Source organism: Equus asinus, chromosome 19, assembly GCF_041296235.1.
Source record: "Equus asinus isolate D_3611 breed Donkey chromosome 19, EquAss-T2T_v2, whole genome shotgun sequence".
NCBI lineage: Eukaryota > Metazoa > Chordata > Mammalia > Perissodactyla > Equidae > Equus > Equus asinus.
The window spans coordinates 26890100-26902564 of record NC_091808.1 but is presented as its reverse complement, the minus strand read 5'-3'; the positions used below and the strand labels follow the sequence as shown (position 1 = coordinate 26902564).

Genomic DNA, 12465 nt, shown 5'->3' with positions numbered 1-12465 from the left:
TTGCTGAATTTCAAGGAGCCTTAAAACATGAAAAAACCTAAAATGCCATCTAATTCAGCCCCTTGCTTTCCAAGCAGAATCAAACTTGAACAATTGTCCTTTTCTTCTGCGTAATCTGTTCTCAAAGAGACTGCCACATACCTCATTAAATTGCCCTGATGTCACTGAGTTACTCTCTGATGTTTATACTTTAGAAATTTTATTGTTCATGTCTAGCCATGAGCTTCTTGCATCCCAGTGCATTTCTTCTTGTTTGGTCCTAAGAAAGAATAGAAAGCTACTATCCTGGGCATGGTTACAATTTGTGTTCTAGAAGATTGTCATGAATAACCCCTGAGCCTGCCTTAGCTCAGATTCATCCAGTTGCATTTATCTTTTCTATTTGCCAATAGTTTCCTCTCATAAAACTGCAGTTCTGGAATTGAGAGGGCCAGAATCTGAAAGAATTTTATATTTGAACATAGTCTTTGGAGTCTTTTCCTAGGACTTAGATCTGTTCTCAGAAATCCTCTGCGAGTAAATATTAGGAGGTTTCATGGGCTGAGCATTATCAAAATTGTGCAAGGATCTTGATATGTTTTGTTATCACAATTCTTGGTTTCCCTTAAACTCTGCAATAAGGTAGTATCCATGATTTGTTTTTCAACCATTATTAATACAGTTTCTAAATAAATTACAAAACATTTACTAAAGTTACCACGTTATGTCATCTGTTTACAAACTTTTTACAAGATAAAACAGCCAAAATGTCCTCATTTAAAGCAAAATGGGCATGTTTTTACTTTGTATGATTTGGTATACTCTGTGTAGCTCAGTTACTCAGCTATTCATGTTAATGAGGTCAAGGTCAAGGGTTGATCTTTAGGTAGGCCACTTAGCTTTGTTTTCTTTCACCTTGACCACTGTCTTGCAAATACTCGCTTTAGGGCACAGGAAGGGGGTATGTTCAGAACTGGGGACCCCTGATGGCAATGTGCAGGCATCCAGGGAAGCAGCACTCAGAAGCTGGATGGTCCAGCTTGGGCTCTAGGAAGGTCATAGTGATGGACTGTAAGAAAATATCTGAATAGTGAAATGGAACATTAGGAAAGCCTGTCCAAAAATAAAATATGTGTAAGGAGGAAGCTGGTTTGTGTTGTAAGTGTGACAGCCAGTAGAGGAACCCTGGCTTGGAAACTAGGGTACAGGGGCAGGAATCTAGTCTCTGGCAACATATGGCATTGCCTTTTATGATGATATGAGGGAATACCATATTGCATAAGACTAAATCAAGAGCATGCATATCTAGAAAGTAAATTTTGTAATTTGAGGTGAAGATATTAACTTTGGGCAAATATTAAAAATTAATATTTAATGAGAACTATAGAATGGGCTAGTAACTATGTTAACTTATTATTCTAACACTTAAGTAGTGCTTTCTTATAAATTAGCTCTTTGAATACTCACAACAGACCTAGGATGTGGATACTGTTACTATTCCTATCTAATAGAGGAGAGTGCATAATAGAGAGGTTAAGTAAGTTGCTCAAGGTCACACAGTTAATTGTGGAGCCCCAAGAAGTACATATACTATTATCCTTATTGCTCTTTTAAAAATGAAGAAATGGAGGCTCAAAGACACTGTCTTTTCTAGGCACACGCTACTAGTGGATGGTAAAGCAAGGATTTGAAATACAGCTTGGTGACTCCAGAGCACATTCTTTCAACTACAACCTTTCATTGCCTTAGGGTAAATGCAAAATTGAGTTCCAAATGATTGATTTATTTCAGGGAGCTGTGCGTGAGCTACTAGGACACTGCCTACATATCAAAGGCCAGTGCAGAGTTACACCTGAGCAATTACAGCAGGTTGAACAGGCAAAACATCCAGCAAGGCTGACATGGTGTTGAGTCCTAACCTAGGTATCTTTAAATTCTCCTTGACCAGGAAAAGGACCCATGCAGATCTGGGTGCTCTGAATCTACAGACAGAGACTAAGTGGATTAAATAGGGAGTGAGGGCATTTGAGGACACGGGGAAAAGCAAAACAGTAGAGAGCAAGATAATGTGGATGGAATTTCATCTATATTGGAAAACAGCTAAGAACTCATACTCACTATAGGAAGATAAAAGGACAAAACTTGTAGTATTTGAATATCAAGCCCCCTGGCAACATATGGCATTGCCTTTTATGATGATTTGAGAAAATACCATATTGCATAAGACTAAATAATGAGTGTGTATATCTAGAAAGTGAATTTTGTTAATTCCTTTAATTTCAGCAATCATTCCGTCCAAGATTCCTTGGTGTGGCTGAGCAATTACACAATGAAGGTTTCAAGGTAGGTTATATTAATCTTTTTTCCAAGTTGTTTTCTGTCAGCATTGAAATCTATCCATAAGGAGAGTATTGAAGAATCTTAGAGAATGAAATAGCTCAAATATATACTTTCAACCTGAAAGGTACAACTAACTTGATAATTTCAAAACTTCAATGAATAAAATAATGTGAAAGACTAGTTTTAAGTTATAGTAAAATTACCACAAACTCATACAATTTGCCAGGTAAAAACTTAGTTTAGCTTCTACAGAATTTGAACAAAGTTACAATGCATTTCTATATATTTTCCCTTTTTTCTTTCCCTGTTTCCATAGGAGGTCATAGTTTCTAGTTGTCACAGTTAGACACAAAACTTCTTTGAAATGAATACCTCCATACAAAGGCTGGTTCCGTAAAACAAAATTATTCCCAAGGCTCAGGGTGGGCCCATGGTCATGGTCTTTGTTGACCTGATAACGATGAATTCTCAGCCATGAATAGTTCTTCATTTTTCCTCCTCTACTAAACCAGTTATAATTGAGGTTATTAAATTCTTCTACTTTATGTTTTAAATAAGATGCATATCTCAGTGGGCTTCTCTGCTCCATGAAGGCCTTCCCTGTGATGCAGTAACTGACTTATCCGTTTTAAATGCAGCTCTTTGCTACGGAAGCCACGTCAGACTGGCTCAATGCCAACAATGTCCCTGCCACCCCAGTGGCATGGCCGTCTCAGGAAGGACAGAATCCCAGCCTCTCTTCCATCAGAAAGTAAGAACTGGGCAGACTTTTTTCTGACTTAACAAAATAGTTAGAGGGTTATCCCTGGGAACTAGTATGATATGAATACTTTACCTTAACCTACTGAAGTTTTCTAAAAGTCTTCTTAGTCAACTAATTTAAAGTGAGTAAATTTGTGGATGATAGTGAAGCTTCATTCTTGTGAACTTTGCTATTACAATAGAACACACAATGCCATATACGTACATGGTGATATGTCATGTCTTTCAAAGTATTTCCTAGTAAGAGTGCTTTCCTTGATGGACACCAAGGTAGTGATGAGAATCATGGGCATGAAGAACATAATGCAGCTCTTTATATTTCATATCAAACTAATATTGTGTATACTACATGTATATATCAAGTATAAGATTGACCACCTGCATTTCACTGAGGTTGTGCATTAATGAATGAGTCCATTTATTGAGCGCTTGCTACAAGCAGGAGACTATGGTAAGTGCTATGATAATGTCATCCTTTGAATTACCTAATTTTCCATCCTTCGATCAGGTTGGCTACTATGTCTTAGGCTATATCATCATTAGATTTTGTCGTACATATTGTTTCAGCATACTATGTGAGCCTTCAGGAACATCATGACATCAATACTTACAGAACTATGTGGCATGGGTACATAGGAGATAATTCTTGGTTGCGCCAGGATATTATAGCCTATTATATGGCTGAGCCCTACCAAATTCTATGCAATATACTATTTGTTAAGGTTCTTCAGAAGGTAACCTATAAATCATGATCAAATTAATAAAAGAAAGGCAAATTATTCAGACCTTAGTAGACTTCCAATGATGCTATAAGCCCTTACTTGGGGCTTTGTAAAACAGTAATTAGTGCTGCTTCATGCTTTTGACATTTAAATGTCTCCAAGAGTTTGTAGCAGCCCAGCAACAGAATGAGAAATGGTTTAATTCAAAATCAAGTGACCTGCACTCTCATACCAGCTGAAGGCACTGGGAAGCAGGCAGTGAAGTAAAGTCAATCTGGGATGGGGAGTGTGGAGACGGAATGGCCTTCAATGCTGGGGAATCACTTCCTTGTAAAATAAGTAAATATCTATCAAAATATCAATTCTTACTATGGCTAGAATTTTAAAGAGAAAAGAAACCTTTCTATTCAATGTTAGACTTTCACCAGAATTCTTTCAAGAACACAATAAAAAAATTATACCCCAAATGAGTATAATTTGAACATCTACTTAGGAACAGAGGAGGCAGGTGGCAGTCAGCTCAGTATGGTATCGACTTGAATGGTTAAGAGAGTAATTTACGTTAGTATTTTAAAAACTAATTATAAATTATACATTGTCATCTGCAAGCTTTTGTTTATTTTGCTTATTCTTCCAGATTGATTAGAGATGGCAGTATTGACCTGGTGATTAACCTCCCCAATAACAACACTAAGTTTGTCCACGATAATTATGTGATTCGGAGGACAGCTGTTGACAGCGGAATTGCTCTCCTCACTAATTTCCAAGTATGTTCTTTTCCTCAAATATAGCCTGCATGAGAGTTTTTATTTCTGTGCCTCCCTTAAAAGTGTTCGTCAATATATGCACATCTCTCTTCTCCCCTTCTTGTCACGTTCAGAATGGAGAAGAATTTCTAAATAGAGTCTAAAATAATGGTGCGTTTATGGTAGGTCACGGTCTGAGACAGTTGGTGATCAAGTAATTGAGATAATCAAAAGCCGAGGATAGCCATGGCTCTCTCGTCACCCATACAATTATCCTTGAAATAAAAAGTGTGGTGTGGCATGGAATAGAGATACAAACTTTTATTCCATTGTTTCTAAATGAAAGGCCCCACATAAAAGCAACAGGTTAATGATAATTGAAGATCCAGATATAGTGCGAGGACTTGTAGAATTCACAGAAAATGATCACTGAGTGTGTTCACTTCTACTTGGACATGACCCACCAAATTTATCAGAGGGAAAGAACTGTCTTTTGAGACTCAGCTTTCTGCCCATCATACTTTTTCTCTTCATCAGTTTTAATCCCTGTGGGGGAAAATAAGCTTATTCATGATGAAGTCTGAGATATAGGAGAAAGTCCACATTAAATAAAAATTTTTGTGTCTTTTATCCCATGCCCTTTTGAAAACTGGGAGCAGAAACTGACTTTTCACTCCTGCTTCATTAAACATTCACTTTCATGTCATGTAGGTTGCTAAAATTCCTACCCTTATATTTTCAGGTGACCAAACTTTTTGCTGAAGCTGTGAAGAAATCTCGCAATGTGGACTCCAAGAGTCTTTTCCACTACAGGCAGTACAATGCTGGAAAAGCGGCATAGGGAAATCGACACCCCAGCTCCATTCTTCAATCAATTGAAACCACGTTTTATCTAAAGGAACTGATTCCCAACTTTCTTTCCGAGACATGAATATTGATACCAAACTTTATTTCAGTTTACTTAGTCATCCCTTAATATTCTTTTCTTTCACAGTTAAATTGTTGTCAGTCACTTTTTAGAAAATTAAGTAACTTGTTCTTTGTGAGCATTCATCCATTTATTAATGCCTTATTTTCGGTGGGCTAAGCTTACCTACATGCTTATTTGCAGCTAACATTTTGTGGTGCTGATTAACAATGATCAAGGTAGAAAAAGTTGCTGCTTTATCTTCTAAACTCTTTCTCTATATACTTTACTGACATTACTGTTGTTGTTCTTAAGTAAAATCTGCCACACTCAGGACGCTTTAACAAGGCAGAATACTACAAAAATTTCTTAAAATGAAACACGGATTTCATTTGTGAACCCCTCCATTGTGATGTTGGTGTATTACTTCTTTTCAGTGATAATTCTATCTGGCTCATCCAGGAATATCATTGTTTCTTCCCTCCGAAGTAAATTTGAGAAGTGTGACACAGGTCTTAAAGAATGGATTTCTTTAAAGGACACTGGTTTGCAGTTTTATGTTTTGGAGTATGTCAGCAAATAGAAGATACTACTGAGTTGGTTTTGTTCTTCTTTTTCTTTGGATTTTAATCTGAGCCAAGTGAAATTTTTGGATTTATGCCCTCCCCTCCCCCAGCTTTGGAATAACTTGGAAGTTACGGTCTCCCTTCAGATCAGGGATTCTTCGATGTACTGAGTCCCACACTGCACTGTGAGTCCCAAATGTTTTAAGTACAAGGTCCGCATTCCTTCTGCATATGAGAAAAGTCCTTCCTACAGGGCAGCCTTTGTTGCTTTTAAACTTTTTGTGTTATTACAAGTGCTCTAATGGTGAACTTTTAAATAAAATACTAAGAGGCAGTACAGTTGCATTCTTGCATTTATTTATTTTTTTTACATTGATATACAAAGTCAGTTCACTTCTCTGATGAAACAGGGTTTTGGTCCAGGATTATGCCACTTTTTCTTTTTCTATGCAAACCCATATAGGTTATGAGAAAATTGATATTAACAATAATGAAGCCAAGGCTGTTACACTTTTTTTTGTCCCCTCTTGTTCATAAGTCTCATTAAAAAGATTTATTATGTGGTTATGTGGTTATATACCACCTTTGATCTGGATCCTTTCAAATATATAGCTACAACCACATACTGACTAGAGATTTCCACACATATATAATAAAGTAAACTTTTAAACAAATATCTTGCATAACACAGAAAAAAGTACTTGAACCCAATCACAGGCTGTTCCATGTTGCCTGATGGAGATAGTGCCAATAGCCATGGTGACACCATATCCCAGAAATACCACTGAAGTGTGGCTTTGTGAAGATCCTAAGATAATGATGATGTAACAGCTTTTATCCCTTCTCTCTCACACCGTAATCAAGGGATTACCACTTGCCATAGATCTACATGGAGGCTTTTTAAATTAATTTTCTCCTTCTGTCCTCCCTGTTACCACTATTGTTGAGACCTTTATTACTTCTTCCCCGTAATGTTATAATAATGTACTCTCTGACCATCTGTTCATTCACCTGAAAATATTTAATGAGTTTCTGCAATGTTTGGTGTAGGATATACCATGATCCCTCCTGCTCCTATTATTCTAGTATTTTTCTGATATTATGCTACTTATCACCATCACACTACCAGCATCACCATAATAACTAACATTAGGAGCACCTGCTTTCTTCAGTACCATACATTAAATGAGTTAGCTCATTTAATCTTCAAAATATCCCTATGAGTAGGTGCTGTCATCTCCATATAATAAACTGAGGCATACAGAAGTTAAGTGACATGCCTAAGGTCACACAAAATGTAGTCTCATTTTTTTATATCTTCTAATGAAGACAGTCATGTAAAAGTCATTTCTAACAGCACTTAACTTGCCTGCAGAGCTTAAGGAAAGGCTTTTCTGGAGAGAGAGCTTGATGTGTTGTCTTAAACACTGTGTCATAGGTCCCCAGGTAGACTAGAGGATAAGGGCATTCATTTGAGGAAATTACAAGTAGTTTGATATGACTGGAGCACAGGGTATTTTTGGAGAGAAGGGCTATGGACAGAAGTTGAGACTGGATTCTTAGTTGTGCATGTTTAAACCACATTGAGGTTTTAAAACTTTCAATTGGGGAGTAATATTGGACTTAAGAAAATTGTAAAAAGAAAAGTAGTACACTCTTTACCCAGATTTACCTATTGGTAATATTTTACCCCATTTGATTTATTATTGCTTGCTCTATCTATTATCTATCTAACAACTATCTATCTATCTATCCTTCATCATCATCATCATCATCTTTCTATCATCTATCATCCATCCATCTATCTATCTCTCTATCTAAACACACACATACACACACATAGAGGAAAAGTATACTTTTACCAAAAGTAAGCAGGCTGCTAATGACCAATTTAGAAATGTGACTCATAGTTTGAAACAGAATTGCTTGCTGAAAGCACCAAAATTTTGAAGCAGTGGTTCAGTTTTATATTGTGGGAATTTAATAAAGGTTCTCAATTTTCATATTAATTTGAACAGGTTATTTGTGAAAATACAGCAAAATGAGAAGAGTAATAATAATTAATCAAACAGCATTGTTTCTAAATAAACTCTATATTTTCGTTTATGAAATAAAGGGTCTTTGGAAAACAGAAGACACGATACACTCTCTCCATGGTGCTGAAAATGGAATTATGTCAATTTTTGTTTTGTTACCTGTTTTCTAATGTTCCAAACTATAAGAAGACTTAAACACAAACAAATAATGCATTCAAGAGCTGTGGTTGGAGGAGGGAAATGTAAGAAAATGGAAGGAGATTTGTGTTCAGATTGGCAAAGCTTTGCCCTTTTGGGACATTTTTATTCTTTCACATAAACAGGTTAACACATTTTTAAACGTCTGAATCTGTTATACATTGCAAGTGCAGACAACATAGGGGCTATGTCTGTAGAGCTGAACAGTAAGTCAAAGTAACTTTTTCCACACTGAGAATTTAATAGCATGCGAGGAGGACCGGCTCGCCTGGGTGGGGTGGAAAGGAGCTCAGCCAGCTTGTGAAATGAAGAAGAGGAATAAAGAATGATGTATTTATAGATTTAGGATTTTATGGCTTTGGAAAGGTAAGGAGAACATTTTAACTATACTCCTGTCAAACTTTCCTCTTAGACAGCATTCCTACCGAAAACTTTTACAAACAGCTCAACATTCATTTATCTCAACAGCTGCAGGTACTTGAACCTCAGCTTCTACAGTGTCCACAGCCTCTTGAACAATGAAAGTGGAAATTATCAGAGAAACAAACCATGGCTGAATGCAGTTAAGTGCTCTGTAATTACACACCAGCGTTACCATTTGGCTGCTGGTGCAGCCCCCCCACAGGCACAGGTGCCATAAACGCTCACACACACCCGATCAAACCCACAAAGACCTTTCATTACACATAATTTGAGACACCCTTAACTTGAAAAAGACTCACTCAACTTTCTTTTTCTTCTTTCTCTTACCGTATCTTTTCCCTTTGTTCTCATATATAAAAATTCTATTCTTCCTAATGAAATTACTGTGCTATTTTATGAGAAGCTGTTGCAATTGGTGAGTGTGAAGGTAATGTGGCAGGAGGAAGAACCTCTATCCTCCTCCTGAGCAGCTCTCTGGGTTTTGTGAAAAATTGGTGATAATTGTCCCTACTTCTTATCTTGTGCATAATGTAGGGTGCAAGGGTTCAAGAAAGAGAGTTTAAGTACCCACAGCTGTTGAGATCAATGCACTAATAGAAAAAAACTTCAGCAAGTCAAAATTAGTGCCATTTGTGCATGCTTCCTGTTGTTTAAAGATCATTTTTTGAGTCTTTACAACTTTCATTTTATAAAAGACTTGTATCCACAAAGAAAACTATTGATTGTTGACCAAAACAAAAAATTGGCTTTTCTGGCAGCAGTAAAGGTCCGCTTTCTCTCTCCCGAAACTATCAGTCTGCTAATTATTTTTTTAAGGTGTTCCCTAGAAGAAACACACAAACCACAGAGAAGTGCATTTGTTCATCAAAGGAAGCAATGCCAGTAGTATCACAAAAATGTCAAAGGTGCTTGTGTGCCCAAATCACAATTTCCCACACAAAGCTTAGTGCTGTTCGCAGCCATGATGAAGACAAAGTATCAACATGTGAAAGAAGAGAATCCAACAAACTCAAAAAGTGTTGTTAAAGGAGAGAAATAACTGGAAAAAATGTATGTATTTTATTAATAAAGGTACATTCTAATAGCCAGTGTCTAGATGACTATATTTTTCTTTCTGAAATTTAAGGGCATTCAGGAATCTCTTTTATAGCCTCTCTTCTTTGTACCTATGCAAGATCCTGAAGGATGAAATATTAAAAGGCTTTGAGGTCTTTAGCATAACAGAAATATTCTGCTAAATGTTTTCGATGGCTCTTTACAAATTTCCACATAGAATGGTGCAAATGAAATTTATGTGGAATAACTTAATTAGACTGTAACATTTATTTTAATCTTTCCATTCAAGAGGATTTACATATTTATCCTTTTTAAAAATGTTTCTAATTAAATTGAGGACGTAATGTCATATCATTTGCCAGGTTTGATATACTTTCTTTCCCATTCATAATTAAAACATATAGGGAACTGCAGGGGAAAAATGGTGTTGTTGCAGTTAAAATGTGAGTGAGTAGGAATTTCTAAACATTTTTAAAACCATGGGGCATAAGTATTTGATGTAAATTAGGCTCATACTTTATTCACTGTATCAATACAATTAGGCAACTTTGAATTGACTTTCCCAACATTGGGGGCCTCCAGAGAAAAAAAATCACCCTGTGCTAAATCTATCTTTACCTGCCTTGCCGTACTGTGTGAAGTCCTGTTTACCTCAGAAGTTACTAACTCTACTGCCTGGTTCTGTTGAAATCCGCTGATCTTCGGACCCCAGGGACTTCTGATTGCAAACAGATGGTACTTTGTAGACTGACTCATCAGAGAATGATCCCTGGCTCACCTTATTTGAGTTTTGCCATGCTAATCTCTCTGGAAGGCTGATTCCAAATTGACATTCTCAGAAGGCCATGAAGCACACAGGTTCTTTGGTTACTGTACTTGTACTAACGTCCATATGATGGGATTGGTTTTAACCAATGATTGTTTTCATTGATCCGTTGAGGTTGATCCATATAAATAATTCCAGATCATCTCAGCATCCCTTTTCATCAAGCTAAAACCTAGAGCTGTGAACCAATCAGGAGTTTCTGGTACTTATACAGGTCTATGAGAGGGACATATTCCCCTTATTGATTGTTGTATTCCCCAAATCTAAATGATAGTAGGTGTTCAAAACCATTGAAACCACGAAATTTTGATTCTAAAAAATGACTGTTCTGAGAAGTGTTTGATCAGAATGGTGACATTCTGTCCTCTCTTTTAATTACAGGTTTCTATCTACTCTCTTGGCCACAGGGAACTTGATCCAGTTTACATTGGGTCTCCTGTCTTAATTTCACTCTTCACATCTTTAGGAGGCAGGAGCAGTTCGTAAAGGACACACAGATAAACATTAATTTTCATAAATCTTCAATCTACTTTCTCTTCAAAACTAGCATAGATCAATAGAATTATCTTCAATCTTAGTTATTGTTTCAGTAATGTTATGAATGCTTGTGTATATCTCCTTGACCATGATATTAAATAAGGATGTATTTATAGACCTCTGGAAGTTATATTTTATCTATACCTTCATTTTATTTTTTTCTCCGTTGTAGTTTTCTCATGGCCGTTTACCATTCTTCTGACTGCTTTTTAATTTCTTATCATAGAATATTTCACACAGAATATTCATGCAAATCTGTTTTTTGTAGAAAACAGACAATTTAATTTAGAATTATGTAGTTTCTTGTCTATAATATCTCTGTATCACTTTTCTTTAGCCTTGTTGTGTCTTTATTCATTTTGTGAACTTTATTCATTAATTTCACAAATATTTATTGAGTAGCTACTTTAAGATAGAGAAGTTTTGGATTTAAAAAGCTTATAGTTCAGTGGTGAATGCAGAGTTAAAAATAAAACTATTATAATAGAACTTGGTTAATGCTGTGTGAGGGAAGTTTAGGGGCTATATGAATGCATGCTGGGGCAGATCAGGGCAGGCTTCCATAAGGAAGTAATATCTAAGATGAAACCCAAGGGCAAAGTAAGAATTTGCCAGGTGAAGAAGTGTGGTGTGTTCTGTAGTGTGTATGTGCAGTGGAAAAAGTGTTCATGAAGACCCTGGAGCAAGGGAAACACACTGTGCTTGAAGAATTGGAGGAAGCTGAGTGTGATGGGAGCACTGAGCATGCAGGGTTGATGGTGAGGCTGGAGAAGAAGCACACCAAATCATAAGAGCCCTGGAAGCCATGTTAAGGAGTGTGAACACTTCGCTAAGGATAACAGAAAGCTGTTGAAATGTTTTAAGATAGAAGGTGACATAATTACTTTTGCATTTTGGGAAATCCCACCTTGACTAAAGAATGGAGAATAGATTGAATGAATGAAGAATAATGTGGAGCCTGGGCAAACAGGTGAGAGGCCACATGCTGATTTTGGGCACCAGAGAACCCAGGAATTAGAGCAGGTTTGTGGTTGAAAATGGTCACTTCTGTTTCAGGACCTTGAGTTTCAGGTGTACATGAAAGGCAGAATGGAAATGGTATGTAGTCAGGGGTTAAAAGCCAGACTGTGTCCACATGGGTTTATGGCATTATTAAAAAGAACTTAAACAAACAAACAAAAAAGCCAGACTCTGGAGCCAGTCTTCTTGTGTTTGAATTCAGGCTCTGACACTCAATAGCTGTGTGATCTTGAGTAGGTTATTTAAATTATTCATACCTCAGTTTCCTCTGCAAAACGGGAACAATAATACCTACTCATAGGGTTATTGTGAAGGTTAGACTGAGAAAATGTAAATTAGGCACTTCT

The 12465-nt window shown here is 36.7% G+C and overlaps 1 protein-coding gene across 3 annotated transcripts in view; it reads left to right on the top strand.

Moving 5' to 3' along the window:
* The window catches only part of CPS1 (carbamoyl-phosphate synthase 1), a 127967-nt gene extending 121608 nt beyond the window's left edge, over positions 1-6359 (top strand). For all 3 annotated transcript variants that reach the window (XM_070489803.1, XM_070489802.1, XM_070489804.1), the window contains 4 exons: positions 2263-2322; positions 2958-3070; positions 4441-4570; positions 5292-6359. In XM_070489803.1, coding sequence (XP_070345904.1) covers positions 2263-2322; positions 2958-3070; positions 4441-4570; positions 5292-5390 — 402 coding nt within the window. In that variant the 3' untranslated portion in view covers positions 5391-6359. The remainder of the gene's footprint in view (positions 1-2262; positions 2323-2957; positions 3071-4440; positions 4571-5291) is intronic.
* The last annotated feature ends 6106 nt before the right edge of the window (positions 6360-12465 follow it).